This window comes from Asterias amurensis, chromosome 11 (genome assembly GCF_032118995.1).
Source record: "Asterias amurensis chromosome 11, ASM3211899v1".
Lineage (NCBI taxonomy): Eukaryota > Metazoa > Echinodermata > Asteroidea > Forcipulatida > Asteriidae > Asterias > Asterias amurensis.
Window position 1 is genome coordinate 18884074 of NC_092658.1, and position 17045 is coordinate 18901118.

Genomic DNA, 17045 nt, shown 5'->3' on the forward strand with positions numbered 1-17045 from the left:
AAACCGAATCATCTTGAAAACGGTGCTTGTCTTAGGTGAGTTAGGGGGGAAAAGACGCGGAAACTGCATATTAGGCGACATTGGTAGAGTATTTTGTCAGAATTTCAGTATTTTACTCTACAAGGTGCTTAATTAAAAAAAATTATAAAGAATGTAGTTAATCGTCATATCACGCAGCCTTGTCAGGGAAATCGCATAGATTGTCGAGGAAGACATTGAATTTTCATAAAAAGTGAAAAGGGAAACAATTTTCTCGTCTCTTTGTGCACAAAATTGGGCACAAATACACCGACGCAGTGGCGCGCGGCGGCCAGCACTTGCGCGCCTGGATTGGTGTATAGACCGTATTTAATATGACGTCAACCTATAAATATCTGCCCTTCTGTGGCTGTAGAAATCAAATCGGAAATGCTGCGTGCTGCTTGGTTCAATGATGTACGCGTTTGACGCGCAGTTGGTTTGCCCTACAAGATGGCGACTTATATAGCATCAAAGGTTTTTTTTCATTAGGGTATAAAGGGAACAATTTTATAGCATTTCCTACTCACTTTGACAAACGCTTGTTGATAATTTTTTCTGCATTTAGACCGTGGAATCCAAATTTGAGAGTTAAGAGTAATTTTTCTCTAACTTTTAATGTACCTTTAAAAACTGTGATAATAAGTTGCTATGAATTTCTTTAATGTAACTTTTTTCAGGCAAACCAGAAGTCCTAGCAAACGCTTCTCCGTTACCAATCACGCCTAACTACATACAGAACCCGCCTTTTCCTTACTTATCCACGACAAATGGAACCGTCCCAAGCCCTGCAAGTCACAGCAGCAACAAGCAACCAATCACAGACAGGGTTACAAACTTACCCCAGTTTAATCACTCAGAAGGTGGGTTTTTATTTTTTTTTAAACAAACCTTTTGATTGCTTTGCTGGTTGATTTTATTGTTCTTAATGGGGCAATCAGCAACCAATCACAGACAGGGTTACAAACGAACCCTGGTTTAATTTGTTTAATCCCTCAGAAGGTGGGTTAAATTATTTTCTTTTAAAAAGACAATTTTTGATTGGTTGCTGGTTGTTTTCATTGTTCTCAACCAATCACAGACATGGTTACAAACTTACCTCAGTGTAATCCCTTTAGAAGGTTTTTTTTATAAGTTTTTTGGTAAACAAACCTTTTGATTGGTTGCTGGTTGTTTTCATTATCTTATTATAAGATCAATACAATAGGATTATTACACAAAAAAACACCCAGAAAATGTGTTTTAATTAATCTTTCTTTTTTTATAGTCTTTGAAATAATCATACACTGTATCCTTTGTCACTGGATGAACCATGTTGGTTGTGAATTTGCTACATGAACGGGGTCACTTGGGTCAATACCACAAAGTTTGCCCTCAACTTGTCCAGTGACTGGTCAGCAGGACTTGTAAAGTTGTCATTTCACCAGTCAGTCAGCTTTTTCAATAGTCAATATTTCAAAAGAAATAGGGAATGTTTGTCAACACAGAACTAGCCAACCTGACCACTGTGAGTGAATTCTAACTGGTCCCCTTGCGTTTTAACTGGACCACTGTCAAGGGAGAACATTGCACCACATATGCAATTAGCTTTAACATGTTTAAGATCAACAGCGGCTGCAAACAATGATCAAATAAACAAGTGTAAACAAAGTTCTTGCTTAAATCATCAACACGAGCATTAACATCCCCTTACTGTCTAACCATTCAGTACCGGTACACTCCGCTATGGTCTTCTATGCATGCCTCTTAGTCGTAATCCAAAACAAAAGTGTAATCCATTGTTTCACCATTCAGTACACTCTGCTATGGTCTTCTTAATATTTATGCATGCCTCATCATTGTAATCCAGAACGATGCTAACCATTACACTGATTCATTTAGCTCCTCCCCATTTTTCATTTACCTACATCATTTGGCCCTGCGCAGGTAACCTCATTGAGTGTTTCTCACAAAACAAAATGTATCTGCTGATTTGTGTTGACTTGGTACATGTCGTTAAGATTCCTTGAGTGATAAAAATGCCCTCTGTGTAAGTTCAATTGATGACAATTTTTTTAGTACATAAACAAAATTGTTCATGTATGTACGATAATCTTTACTACATGTATACTTCACCCGAAATCCCTTCAGAATATTGCGCTCAATAAAGCCTCTGCGGCACACCAGAAACGCAATTGATTTGAGTCATTGTTTCACAGTGGTGCAAATAGCAACATTCACTAATTAGGCCTGATACTTAACGGAGGCAACAGAGGCGATTGCCTCCATATATGCCCCTGGTCATTGCCTTTCTAATGCCCCAGTAGAAGTTCAAAATTTCCTCATACATGGTAGGGTGCCATTTACCAAGGAAAAAATGCTTGAACTCCTTGCCCTTTCAAAAACAAAGCATACAGGTCTGAGCAGTCTCTTTTATTTCTGTATCTTCTTCTTTAGAGCTGGTCCTCAAGGTACGAGTAGCCAATTCATCAGAGACAGATTTTATCGAGATAGAGCTTGACCGCAACGAGCGAACCTTGTCCAACCTTGTCCTCACATGCTGTCGAGAGCTAAACTGTGAACCGCAATCCATTATCAAGCTCCGCAAACTTCCAAACACCATCATCCGTAAAGACAAAGACGTGTGGAGACTAACAGATTTCCAAGAGCTGGAGTTGGTGCTACAGAAGTTCACTGGAAATACACGGATTCAAGATGCCTTCCAAACACTGATATACTGATACTAGATTGTGCTATTTAAGATCAAATTATTGTCTCCTACGATCAATTTATTGTCTCTGGGTTTGTAGACATGTTGCCTTGAATCGATCGAGTTGGTCCATGTAAAGTGTTTGAAACCGTTTGTTTTGAAATCGTTATGGTTAGAAAATAATGATCCTTTTACTTTGCGAACTAACACGGTCCGTCACTTTATGGAGTCAAAACCACAAAATGGCGTACCGTGTTAGTTCACTACAGAAAAGAAAACCATGTAACTTCAAGGCATATTTGTGTGGATCGTTAATATATTCTTCTTTTAAAACATCTTTATAACAAGCATTTTGGTAACAAACGGTTTCAAAGCCTGTCATACACTGTAGACCAACTCGCCCGATCCAAGGCAACGTGGCACTTTGAGGTTTGTTCCTAACAGTATTAACCAATCACAGTTATAGTATTGACCTAGGCCCTATTTCATGGCTTAACTTACCGCCAAGTTCTGCACTTGCGATCACCATTCTTTGCCTACATGGCAAGCACCGAATTGCTGCGCTAACTGTGTAAGCAAAGAATGTCTAGTATAAATTTAAAGGGAAGTTATTTTTAATCACTCTTTCATAGCAATAAAAACTTACTTGGTTAGAGAAGTACAGCAGCTTTTAATAGTATAAAGGACTTTTGAGAACCATTTCACTTTGAAGTTATGTGGTTATGGAAATATATATCAGTTTTATCCCCTTAGAATCTGAGAAGTGTTATTGACAGTAACATCTCTCAGATTGCGTATTCAAATTGCAAATTATTCTTCCTGCTAGGACAAAAATGCTTGGGATTTGGCGAAGGCTCAAAAACGCGAGCCCCCTTTGAAATGAAAACTCCGCAGTTCAGTTTTATTGTATCTATATTATATAGACCTTTCTTTTGTTGATAAACAAACCGCCTTGGATGGCATGGTCGGCCGAATGTTAGTAAAACACTCAATCGTAAAAACAGATGTTTTAACCAAATTCAGCATTTTCTGCAAACGTTCAATTAAATAAAATACCTCTCATATTTATTTGTTTTGTTTTTAACAAAATCAACAAATTTGGTTACATTGTTACAAAAAATAGCGATCTTTTCTTGATTTGCACTTATGGCTTTCCATAGTTTTCCAATCTGGGTTGGCAAAAACTCGGGCTGTGACGTTGCAAAAGAAAGGTCTATAGGATTAGAGCAATCAAACGGTTAATCTGCAAGATTGAAAAAAATGAATGCACGCTTTTGGCTATACAAAAGCGTAATTCGTATGGTGCCTGCAAGAGAACACACAAATCCTAGAGGCCTTCCTTGAATTGTTATAATTAAAATCAATTTATTATTTGCTAAAGAGTTTTGAACAAAACCCTGGGCTCAACTTGTGCTACTTAAGAATTTTTGTTCATTCACTTTTGGATGAGGTTAAAGTGTTTGCTACATGTAGGTCATTGTGCCTTTGTACATGTACATTCAGTTTCATATTTTCGAGGTGCTATTATCGGAGAACGAATAGTAAGGAATAAGGTTTCTCGATGAATTTTTGACTCTTTACGTGTCTAGGGGTCGATTTCACAAAGAGTTAGGACTCGTCTTATCTCGAGTTAAGACGAGTAACTCATCCTCACTTAGGGTTAATCTTAAGGTCTGAAGCTACAGTGCAGGGTTGGAACTCGTCCTAATTCCTAAGATTAGTCTTAAAATAGGAGAGTTTTGTGAAATTGACGGTAGGACAGGTGAAATTATAAGATGTTTGTAATTTTTTTTAGAGCTGAAGTTGTTGAATGAATTCAAACTAAAATTCTGCAACAAATTGTACATGTGTTTTTTTCTACGAGACTTGAAGTCTTTTTGTGAGGGATTACTGTACAGTTTAGAAGCGGGATGCGTTACACCTTTGCAGTTCAGAATTTATATCTTCTAATATTGAAAGATTTACCCAAATCAATTTTAGTGTATTTACTTTTCCTACTTTTTGCATGTTTTAACTGTCTAAATCAAGGGTAGAATAACACGCATGTCTTGTAGATATGATTTTTAAAAAAAGTTAGCAATAGAAATTCCAAATATTTTTTTATTTATAAAATTAGACAATCTATATCAACAATTATTTAGTAGCACTGAGCTGCAGATTTGTTTTGTTTCCAGTGCCTTGCAGTTATTTTTCACATGGTAGACCTAACCTCATTGGTGAATGAGTAAGGAGATGTCACCATAAACCACACCCACTTTGTACAAACTTGCCTCAACCACAACCTGGGCCTAATTCTGTGGCTCTCTTTATCCATAAGCAAAATAATAATGCTTACTGTAGCAAAGAATATTTGCTTACTTGTATACAAACTTAATGTTTTAAGCATTCTTCGCTTACATAGCCAGCATAGACAGTTTGTGCTTAACCCTGTAAGCAGAGAATTTTGGCTGTAACCTCAAAAGTCTGCAGTAGGCACAACCATGAAATACAGGAAGAATACTGACCAATGTATGAAACTTTAACATCTCCGAAATTGCTGTTCACATTTTAAATGTGTTTTGCAAACATCCAAGGTCTCATCACCAATGTCAATGTCAATCATGATGAATGACTGCAATTAATTTAACAAGGGATTTTACACAATTGTACTCCAGCTTTTGAAGTGGATAACCTTGCGAATGAAACGCTCGAGACTCGCCAATCAAAGAAAGTCAATTAGGGTGCTTTTCTCGATACTTGCCTTTCAATTTAGAGTTTTCAGTATTCAATATTCTAAAACTCATACCTTTGAAAGAAAGAAGAGTACAATCAAGTTTTGTCAGTGTAAAATATGCTCAAATAAAAATCTAACAAATAATGACGGCATAATTGTCACTTTTTAATAAATGTTCTGACAGATGACAAGAGTTATGGTCCGCACAAATTGTTGGAGACCCATCTCTTGGAATTCCAACAAATAATTGTCTCATTTAGAACAATGTAACTCTAATAATGATGCCACAATTGAAGAGTCTGGCCCCCTCTTTGAGAAGTAGTTGAGAAGCAGACTACTACATGTACTAGATGCTGTTGCCAACGAGGGGACCAGACAAAGATTAATGATTGATTCTATTGTACAAGTTTCTGTGTCTTCCTTTTTTAGACTTGTACATAATGCTAAACAGCTCTAAACTGAAGTGAAATGCTTTCATTAATGCAATACGGTACAAAAATGCATTGTAGTGCAGGACAGTTTAAAAATGATTGAGAACATGTTCAAGGAAAAAGCTGAGTTCTAATAAAGGAACACATTGCCTTGGATCAGACGAGTTGGTCTTTGAAAAGCGTTTGAAACTGTTTGTTATGAAATGCATATGGTTAGAAAGATATTTTAAAAGCAGAATATAATGATCCACACAAGTATCACTCGAAATTGCACAGTTTCCCTTTTACGTCGCGAACTAACACGGTCGGCCATTTTATGGAGTAAACATTTTGACTCCACAAAATGGCAGACCGTGATTCTTCACGATGTGAAAGGAAAACCGTGCAATTTTGAAGCATGTTTGTGTGGATCATTATATTCTACTTTTAAATTATCTATCTAACCATTTGCATTTCATAATAAATGGTTTTCAAAGACCAACTTGTCCAAGGCACGGTGTTCCTTTAAGTTGAAAGTATTTAATTTTGAAAAGAACCACCAAACCTGGAAAGTTTGTCACCAGGACGAATAATAATGTACTGATCAAGTCATCAGACTCATGCACAAATCATGTTTTGTATAGTATTCTAAATTATTTATTCACAATTTTGTCAAGACTATCAAATTGATTCCAAACCTAATAGGGACACTTGGAAGAGAGCCAAGCTTGACCTAAACCACTCTGTCTCTTTTCAAACAAAATCACCCAATTTTAATAAGTCCTTGCTGTACACAATATTACAGTTTGATTTTTAAGTTTACTTGAAATCAAGAAGGGCGTATCAATTAACTGAGAGTGCATGTAAAAAGTTACAGATGTATTTTTTTTTTAAGTTGAGTTAAAAGTTGTTTAAACACGCTACTTCAAAGTCAAAAGCCATATTTATAAATACCTCAGACCGTTGCGCTATTCCCATTGGTGGAGAGCGCATCACGTGGGTGTGTATAAACCTTTGTTTATGACCAGTAAAAAGTGTTGTACATGGGCGTGACACGCGAGCTTGCACCTGTTTTTATAAGACAGTTTCTTCGCGATACGCGCGACACACACAGCATTCCCTTATAAGGAGTTGTTTACCCGAGGGCGGCGGAGGGCTTTACCATTTCATAGCTGGAGGGGTGTTGTGTTGAAAGAAATCATTGAACAATTACTTTTTGACCAAAAAATGTTGATGTTTTTGACCGGTTTTCAACTAGTGGTTTAAACCTGCCGAGGCCTGGTTCTTGATAATTTACCTCAACTTCGTCTCGGTAAAATCATCAAGAACCAGGCCTCGTTGGGATTAAACCACCAGTTGAAAACCTCTTCACCACACATTGATTCCCTTATTTATGTAGAGCTGGAAGTGTTTACTTTCCCCTTGGGATGAGACTCTGTACATGTATTCAATTGCATCTATAATTGAAAGTCAATTTATTTAAAATCTAAATTAAACTACTATTAAAATTTTCTTTTATTTTACTTTGTATTATATTTAGTCTAAACTCAACAATGTATTAAACATGGAAATAGAATGTTCATTAGATCAGAAAGAAAACTGGGGTGTTTGTGTGTTAGAATTTGTTACAATCCTCATATTTATTGCATGCATTGAGCCCTCTCGAGTCAACAGACTAGAGAGAGAGCATTGGCCTTGATAATTCAGCTCATATTATAAGCTAATTCTTTTAGGATCTTATATTATAAGCTAATATTCTTTTAGTATGGTCCGGGAAGGTCCAAATTCAAGAAGGCATAAAAAATGGCGGCCATTTTCAAATTATATCAAAACTGTGTGACAGTGCAACCAGACATGCCTTAAATACAAATAAAGTGTCTAATTTTTTAAGTTTTGAGGCAAAGGACACACACAAAACACATTTTTGCGACTTCAGAAGTATCTAAAACAAAGGTTGCATCAAAAAATGGTGGCACATATAGTCATGAAAGTATTCTTTTCACAAATGAAGTGTCTAGTTATGTTTTGAGTCACTGAAAAAAATCAGACAAAATCATATTGAGATTGTAGAACTTCTAACTATCAATGAAAAAGGAGAAAACTTGGCCCCCAAACTTAAAACCCCACCCACCCAAATGGGTCAACCATGTTATTAGTTTTGTTTACATAAAAATGTTTACCAAATGTTAATTTCTACACTGTAAAAACTAAAGAGTTGAATACAACATTCGCATGAGTTCGGTGAGTGACTACACTTTGAAAGTGTTGGATCCAGCATTTTATATGCTAAATCCAGCATTTTAAGGTATGCGGTCAACAATTTAAGTGAATTTTTAATGTTTTTATGTTGATATATCACTTTTTGCGTTGGATCAAAAACTTAAAATGCTAGATTTAAGACACAGAACGCTGGATCCAACACTTTCAAAGTGTAGTCACTCACCGAACTCATGCAAGTTTTGGATTCAACTCTTTAGTTTTTAGAGTGTAAGTTTTCATGGCAGGCAAGTTAATACATGGATTCATGAAGTTAATTTGATACAATCCTTTATTCTTGGCAAGGTACAAGGTGGACTTAAAGGCACTGGATACTATTTGTAATTACTCAAAATAATTATTAGCAAAACACCTTACCTGGAAACAAGTAATGAATAGCTATGAGAAAACATTGTGAGACACAGCTCCCTCTGAAGTAACATAGTTTTTGAGAAAGAAGTAATTTTTCACTAAAATATTTGAATTTGATTTTAAGGTCTCGAAACCAAGCATCTGAAAGCACACAACTTGTGCACAAAGGGCGATTTTTCTTCTTTTATTCTCTCGCAACTTCAACGACCAATTGAGCTCAAGTTTTCACAGGTTTGTTATTTTATGCATAGATACACCAAGTTAAGTGAGAAGACTGGTCTTCGACAGTTATTACCAATAGTGTCCAGTGTCTTTAATCATACTTAATTTTTCTTTCAAAAGTCTATGCAAAATGTTAAACAGGCGCGTGGTGTGATATTATATGTGACACAGGCTCACCCTATCCGCGCCTGTGAGGGAAATCGATCTACATTTTGTACGTTGCGTTTTTGTGAATGTTGAAACCACGACTGTTGCACTGGATAATTATTACTGCTGACCGTAAGCAGTCGGCCAAATACTAATATTTGTGTCAAATCTACCATTTTGAAAGCATAAAATATTCATGAAATCAAAATTCGGAAGTAAAAAAAGGGGGGAAAAAAACCGAAAATAAAAATTTAAAATACCGCGACCGAGATTTTGCTACTTATACGGTCGGTCGGGATAGGGCAATCCAACATATTTTTGTTTTTAGGTCTTAGTCCCAGGTCATTGGGCCAATAACATTCCTGTGATCTTTCTCACCTCCCTGGGGAGTATATTACAGCCACGTGCTGCCGTGGCGCTCAAAAGAATTTTTCAAACACAATATAAACCTCTACCCTCGCAGGTACTCATTTATATCCCTGGGTGGAGAGAAGCAATTATAGTGAAGTGTCTTGGTCAAGGACACAAGTGTCATGACCAGGATTCGAACCCACACCCAGATAAATAAAGCATCAGAACTTGAATTTGGTGTTCTAAACCTGCTACGCCATTATACCCCCTAAAAAAAACAGACATATTTGTGCCGGAAATTTCTTGTTTTTTAACGCCTTTCTGTATTTCCAATCAGGCAATTGCAGAAAGGTTTTTGAAGTATCTCTGTGGCGAATGCCATGACCGGGATTCGAACCCACACCCAGATGACTAAACCACTAGAACTTGAATTTTGTGCTCTACACCATGACACCCTAAAAAAACATGCATTATATTTGTGCAGGATGTTTCTTACGCCTTTCTGTTTTCATGTATTTCCAATCAGGCAATTATAGAAAGCTTTTTGGAGTATCTGCGGAAGCGATTCACTAATCCCAACACACCGGCAATCCTACGTCAAGCCACTGCCTCCTACATAGCAAGCTTCATCTCCAGGGCAAACTTCCTTCCACACAGGTAAACCTCAACTCATTTTGCTTCATTGGCTTCCCGTCTGGCAAAGAATTCAATTTAAGGTCGCACTCCTCCAACCTCGCTACCATGGGCAGCGCGCCGTCTCTAACCCCTGGGAGGGAAACTCCGATCCGTGTCTTTGATTGGCTATCATATACGTGCAAAATTTGAAACCCTGTGCGTCTCCAAAAAGCTCTATACGCCAAAACACGTGCGTATAAAGATGTACGTATTCACTTTTTTTTGTCGCGCAACACTGAACGCCAAGGCAAGTTTATGACTTTTATTACACACAGCGCATCCAGCGTGTGCGCGACTAACGCTCAACACAGAAAGGATCAACCACAGGACTAATTGTAATATCCCTTATATTTGGATATTTTGGAGTTACACTTCCAGGGGTTATATGATCGAGCAAGGCATGCTGGGAAAAAATGGCGCAGCGAGATCGATCACCCCTGGGAGCGAGGTTGGCACTCCTCATCTTTAAATGTCTGCACCACACAGCTCCACAATACCTTCATCGCTGTATGCAACTTCATGTTTCTGGTCGGTCCGGTCTTCGAGCCTGCTGTGATAGTACGCTGCTGTCGGAACACAGGTCAAAAAACACGAACACGGACAAAGCCTTCACAACTGCCAGTCCGAAACTGTGGAACAGTATACCATCTCGCATCAGAACACTGGACACTGTTTCGTCATTCAAAAACCACTTTAAAACCCACCTGTTCCCAGTTACTCTTTAATAGTATTTGTTTTTCATTGCCTGTTGTTGCTGAGCGCCATGATCTAGATGGAATGGCGCTATACAAATCTGGTTATATTATTATTATTATTATTATTATTATTATTATTATTTTGGGGATTTTTAATGCAAGTTCGCCCAAAACAATGCTAAAGGCCTGGTCACACAGGCCCCAAGAACGAAAACAATGACGATAAAAATGCACGCCCCCAATTGGTTGAATGAGCGTGGGTGTATTCTGCAAGGAGCATTTCAACCAATCGAGGGCGTGCATTTTTATCATTCTTGTTTTCGTACTCGTTATCGGGGCCTGTGTGACCGGGCCTTAAAAGGCACTTTTGGTATGGGGCTACAAGAAGAACAATTATTTATTTTTGAAAAGGACTCAGGGGAGCTGAAGGTAGGAATTGATGTTCCTCTTAAAACAGTCTAGATTGTAGGATGGAGGGAAACATGCGCCAGACAAGGAGTTCCAAAGAGAACTAATTTGGGGATTTTTTATGCAAGTTCGCCCCAAACAAGGCTTAAAGTCACTTTTGGTATGAGGCTACAAGAAGAACAATTTATTTTTGAAAAGAACTCGGGGGAGCTGAAGGTAGGAATTGGTATTCCTCTTAAAACAGTTTAGATTGTAGGGTGGAGGGAAACATGCACCAGGCAGTATGTGGAATAAAGCTGTTGGAATGGCTCCTTGTGGCGTGTCATGGCCGAGCGGTTCAGAGCACCGGATTCAAGCTCTGGTGTTTAATCAGCAGAGTTTGGGTTCGAACCCCGGTCGGGACACTTGCTACGTAAAATTGGGAAGGTAGTGCTTTCTGCTCTACCGGGCAGGCTTCGGACTGATGATACCCAAGCCTACATCCGTATGGACTGTAAAAGGGGTAACTCTGTTTCAGCCCTAGGAGTAAAAATAATAATAATAATAATAATAATTCGGACATTTATATTGGGCAGTAGGTGGAAAGGGCCTCTGGAAAAAGGGCCTCTGGAAAAAATAATTGTAGCCCTCACCTTTGAAGTGGCTTCAGGCCTTATGTGTCTGGCGACTTGCTTTAAAGGCGCTGTACACGTTTGGTAATTGTCAAAGACCAGTGTTCTCACTTGGTGAAGCATAAAATAACAAGCCTGTGAAAATTTAGGCTCAATCGGTCATCGAAGTTGCGAGAAAATGATGAAAGAAAAAACACCCTTGTAGGACGAATTTGTGTGCTTTTAGATATGAATATTTTTAGTGAGAAATTACCTCTTTCTCAAAAACTATGTTACTTCAGAGGGAGTCGTTTCCCACAATGTTTTATACTATCAACAGCTCTCCAATGCTCGTTACCAAGTCAGTTTTTAAGTTAATATTTGTTTTGAGTAATTACCAAACGTGTACCTTCCCTTTAAAAAAAATCTCAGCAGATAGAGTGTATAGGTGAGAAGAAGCATCAGGTTTGCTTTGTGGCTTCTTTCCCCTGTCTTTCACGGCAGTGGACCTTACAGTGTTTTATACTATCAACAGCGTTCCATTGTTAGTTACTTAGTAAGGTTTTATGCTAACAATTATTTTGAGTAATTAAAAATAGCATCTAGTGCCTTTAACGTCGGAACAATAATTTGTTTCAATTTGATCTTGACTTTGTCCACAGTACGGTGACAGCATGTTTGGATCTCATGGTTGGATGGATTAACTATTACATTGAGAAGCAAGAAAGCAATCCTAGATTACTACAAGACGTCAACGTACATGGACCATTTTATTCTCTCTGTCAGGTAACACCCATTTTAGACAGGCATTCCAGAGTCGCACAGAACCAAATTATTGAATTAAGCGCATGAAAAAAGTTCGGCGTCTGAAACAATTAGGAGCGACTTGACACGCTAGAAGTCAAAAGATCGACTGTTGCAGTCGTTCGAAACAACTCTGGAGCGCCTTGGTCGTCGAAGTTGCAAATAACAATGAAAGAAAAAACACCCAATTTCACGAATCGCTAGGATTAATCCTATCTCGAGTTAGGACGAGTATTATCCTAACGTAGGATGGGTTCAATGCGTCCTACGTCTATGGACACTGAACTGAACTCGTCCTAAGTCCTAAGATTAATCCTAAGTTAGGAAGAGTTTGGTGAAATCGACAGCAGTACCTTTAAATTGGAATTCCTTGGTTGGTCGGGTTAGCATCTCTCTTCACCTTCCACCTCTAGGCAACTGCCTCTAGGAACCCAGCTCGAATCCTGCTAGGGGCACTTTCTGGATTGGGTTTTCAGTATAGGTAAAAAGGTCAGAATAAAGCGTAATTTAAGAAAGTTGTGATCAACTTTCTGAGAAATACTTATATGTTTGAATTGTGCTAGAATTTGGTTACGATAGGGTTGACTCACCTATCTCAGCTATGTGTACGGCACAGACAGTAAATAGTGGTACAGAGATAATAATATTATCTCTGTACCACTATTTACTGTCTGTGCCGTACACATAGCTGAGATAGGTGAGTCAACCCTATCGTAACCAAATTATGTGACCTCTCAACGGCCCTTGGTTGTTGGTCTTTCTCTTTTCCCATCTTACAAACAAAAATTAAAGACACTGGACACAATTGGTAATTGTCAAAGACCAGTCTTCTCACTTGGTGTATCTCAACATAAAATGCATAAAATAACAAACCTGTGAAAATTTGAGCTCAATTGGTCGTCGAAGTTGAAAGACAAAACACCATTGACACTTGAAGTTGTGTGCTTTCAGATGCTTGATTTTGAGACCTCAAAATCTTATTCTGAGGTCTCGAAATCAAATTCGTGGAAAAGTACTTCTTTCTCGAAAACTATGTTACTTCAGACCTCTTATTCTGAGGTCTCGAAATCAAATTCGTGGAAAAGTACTTCTTTCTCGAAAACTATGTTACTTCAGAGGGAGCCGTTTATCACAATGTTTTGTACTATCAACAGCTCTCCATTACTCGTTACCAAGTAAGTTTTTATGCTAACAATTATTTTGAGTAATTACCAATAGTGTCCACTGCCTTTAAAGTGTAGTCTGAAGTTTGTTGTTATTTTATTGCATGTGAGGCTAACTATGTTGTTTGAAGATGTGAGATGCTTTTCTTGCGAGCTTCACAATTTGGTGGCCTTGTTGTGCTTAGAGGAAATGAGAAAGTAGAGATAGCTGTTGGAAACTCCTTAGAAGGACCTATGGTGTATGCCTAACTACACAAAATAGTAAATGGCCTGGCGTCTCGTCCCTAAACGCCTGCAACCGTGGACCTCCTATTGACTCTCTTTTGTTTATACTAACTTTTTTGGCAACAGCTCCCATTGGTTTTAAACACGTTTTCCAACTGTGGACCTTTCCCGAACCATGGACACTATTGTCCTCTTTTGTTATAGGTCAATGGTTTGAATGTGTATACCTACTTACATGAACAGGGGTGCGTTCCAATGGCGCAAACGTATCGCAACTGTTCACGCAAACGTTGTTTATCTTTGGATCGATGTGGCGGCGCCTTATAATGAAGATGGCGACACCGTACATAGTTTTTTTACAAACTTATTTTACAATGTATGTAGTCTTCTTCTGTACATCATGACATCAACTAATTGACTTCGTTATTTCAAATCTGCATTATCAACCACCAAAAATACACTGTAATTATGTTTCTGACAAAAACAATAATCCTGTATGCTTGTGCCATTTTAAAAACCACTCGCCAGCACCTCAGAAGTATGTTCGCGTAAAGTTGCCAACGTTTGCCATCGGTGGACGCGCAACTCGTTCCACTGGAAGTTGTTGCTGAACGTGCGCAAACATTGGCAATGTTTGCGCGAGTGGAATGCATCCCAGGTATGTAAGTGTAACATAAGCAGTCCAGTTGAAATACATTAATATTCTTTTACCCCTTTGCTTTTTACAGAAAATATCAGATCGCATACTGTTATACAATCATGGAACGTAACAATCGGTCGTTACATCAAGTGACCAAGCTGCACTCCAGTGGGGCTGTGACGTCTCTCTCTCTTCAACCAACTCGCTGGACTCCTTCTTCCCTTTTGATCCCTACTTGTTACCAAGGTAATGTTTCGTTTTTAAATTACTTTCCTTATATCTGGATTGCCTTACCCTCCACTTTAAAGGAACATTACAGAATTGGTTTTGCCTGCAAAAAAGTTCCTGGCAGTGTGAGCACTTTATGGAATCCACAATATGCCTAAACTGACATACCTGTAGAAGTTTGAGATCGATCGGCCATCTTGGTCATGAGAGAATAGTGAAAAACTAAATTCAAATTTTGCATTGCATTGCATTGCATCGCATCGATACCAAAACAAAAATGAGTAAAAAGCTCACTGAGCGATAAACTCCAAACGCGCAATTAGATTATTTATTTCTCATCAAATATAAAATTTCAGAAAGAAATATTTCAAGGGATGTTTTCTACTATCATCATCATTAGACCGTGTAAGTTTTATGTTAATCTGTGATCTTCATGATTTTTGTTTCTTACCATTTCTGTAGCGTTCCTTTAAAGGGACATGTTGCCTTGGATCAGGCGAGTTGGCCTATGAAAAGCGTTTGAAAACCGTTTGTTACAAAATGCATATGTTTGAAAGATGTTTTCAAAGTAGAATACAATGATCTACACAAATATGCCTTGAAGTTGCATGGTTTTCCTTTTCGTCTGAACTAACACGGCACGCCATTTTGTTGCGTCAAATTTTTTACTCCGTAAAATGGCCAACCGTATTAGTTTGCAAAGTAACTGGAAACAGTGCAATTTCGAGGCATATTTGTGTTGATCATTGATTGATTTGTGCTAGAATTTGGTTGATAAATGCTACTCCTCACATTTCTCAGCTATGTGTACGGCACAGACAGTAAAATGGAGGGAGTGACGCAACCTCTACTCAGCACTCATGTTGTTGACTGGAATTGCAATCTCCCGCTACAGTTTTGTTTAGTGGTTGGACTGTTGGAGTTGGTTAAGGATAAGGCCGAAGATGAGGGCCTTTATTAAGTGTTTAAGGCCTTAAGTGTTGAAACAGCAGTTTAAGAACGAGTCACTACTCTCTGCACGTGTGGTGCAATTATATGAGACAGTTTTTTAAATATTTATTTGTGCGCGTAGTAACGCATACTCGTATCCATGGGCTAAAGTGGCGCGGCGAGATCGATCAACCCTGGGAACGAAGTTGTGGGCTAACCCGCACAATGCTATTGGAAAACAACCGCTCATAAAATAGCTTCAGCTGGTCATTATCAACCGTTCAAACACCCCCACGTGCCGCGCTCTCCACCAATAGGAGTAGCGAAACTGTCTGGGGTATTTATGCATAAGTTTTGTTTTTACATTATTCAGGTCTGGTGCGTTTATTAGTTCTCTGTACAGACAATGGGAAAGCTGCAAACCTGAAGAGGAGGCTTCAGCTAAAAAGGTAAGTGACAGCAAGTTCAATTTTGCATCCTGGATTGCCTTTTGAACATGGTATTTGGGTTTTTTTGATAGCTGAAGCATCGGCGGATCTGAATGCATGCTCCTTAGTAAGAAAGTTGGTACGAACTGACAGGTCAAACCATGGTTGGTCATTTGGGTACCTTTTCACCGTTTTCTTAGGAATGCATAACTCTTCACAGAATTTAATGTAGTCCATCCATTATTGGCGAGTAATTATTGATTTTGCCATTTATTTTACAGGAGGAAGAAGATGAGTTTGTGCAATACGAAGAGTGGGATAAAGACGTCCCCCTTGGGATTACACCAACGAATGTAGCGTGCATCTCACCAGGTTTCAGAAGCTAATCAACCCCACACCCTGGGGGTTACACCAACAGATTTTTCATGTGCATCTCACCAGGTTTCAGGAGCTAAACAACCCAACACCCTGGGGATTACACCAACGCATGTAGCGTGCATCTCACCAGGTTTCAGAAGCTAAACAACCCCACACCCTGGAGATTACACCAACGAATGTAGCTACATCTCACCAGGTTTCAGGAGCTAATCAACCCCACACCCTGGCGATTACACCAACGAATGTAGCGTGCATCTCACCAGGTTTCAGAAGCTAAACAACCCCACACACTGGAGATTACACCAACGAATGTAGCTACATCTCACCAGGTTTCAGGAGCTAAACAACCCCACACCCTGGGAACTACACCAACGAATGTAGCGTGCATCTCACCAGGTTTCAGGAGCTAAACAACCCCACACCTGGGGATTACACCAACGAATGTAGCTACATCTCACCAGGTTTCAGGAGCTAATCAACCCCACACCCTGGCGATTACACCAACGAATGTAGCGTGCATCTCACCAGGTTTCAGGAGCTAAACAACCCCACCCCCTGGGGATTATACCAACGAATGTAGCGTGCATCTCACTAGGTTTCAGGAGCTAAACAACACCACACCCTGTGGATTACACCAACGAATGTAGCGTGCATCTCACTAGGTTTCAGGAGCTAAACAACACCACACCCTGGGGATTACACC

At 38.9% G+C, this 17045-nt stretch overlaps 2 protein-coding genes across 3 annotated transcripts in view; both read left to right on the forward strand.

Moving 5' to 3' along the window:
* Positions 1 to 8066, forward strand: part of LOC139943695 (ankyrin repeat domain-containing protein 40-like) — a 12174-nt gene extending 4108 nt beyond the window's left edge. Inside the window, exons 4-5 of one of the 2 annotated variants that reach the window (XM_071940438.1) lie at positions 699 to 881; positions 2455 to 8066. In XM_071940438.1, coding sequence (XP_071796539.1) covers positions 699 to 881; positions 2455 to 2738 — 467 coding nt within the window. In that variant the 3' untranslated portion in view covers positions 2739 to 8066. The remainder of the gene's footprint in view (positions 1 to 698; positions 882 to 2454) is intronic. The other variant, XM_071940437.1, reaches the window with a different exon arrangement.
* Positions 1 to 16837, forward strand: part of LOC139943696 (putative RRN3-like protein RRN3P1) — a 19840-nt gene extending 3003 nt beyond the window's left edge. Inside the window, exons 2-6 of the mRNA XM_071940439.1 lie at positions 9705 to 9835; positions 12209 to 12332; positions 14467 to 14624; positions 15910 to 15985; positions 16246 to 16837. Of these exons, the coding sequence (XP_071796540.1) occupies positions 9705 to 9835; positions 12209 to 12332; positions 14467 to 14508 (297 nt within the window). The 3' untranslated portion in view covers positions 14509 to 14624; positions 15910 to 15985; positions 16246 to 16837. The remainder of the gene's footprint in view (positions 1 to 9704; positions 9836 to 12208; positions 12333 to 14466; positions 14625 to 15909; positions 15986 to 16245) is intronic.
* The last annotated feature ends 208 nt before the right edge of the window (positions 16838 to 17045 follow it).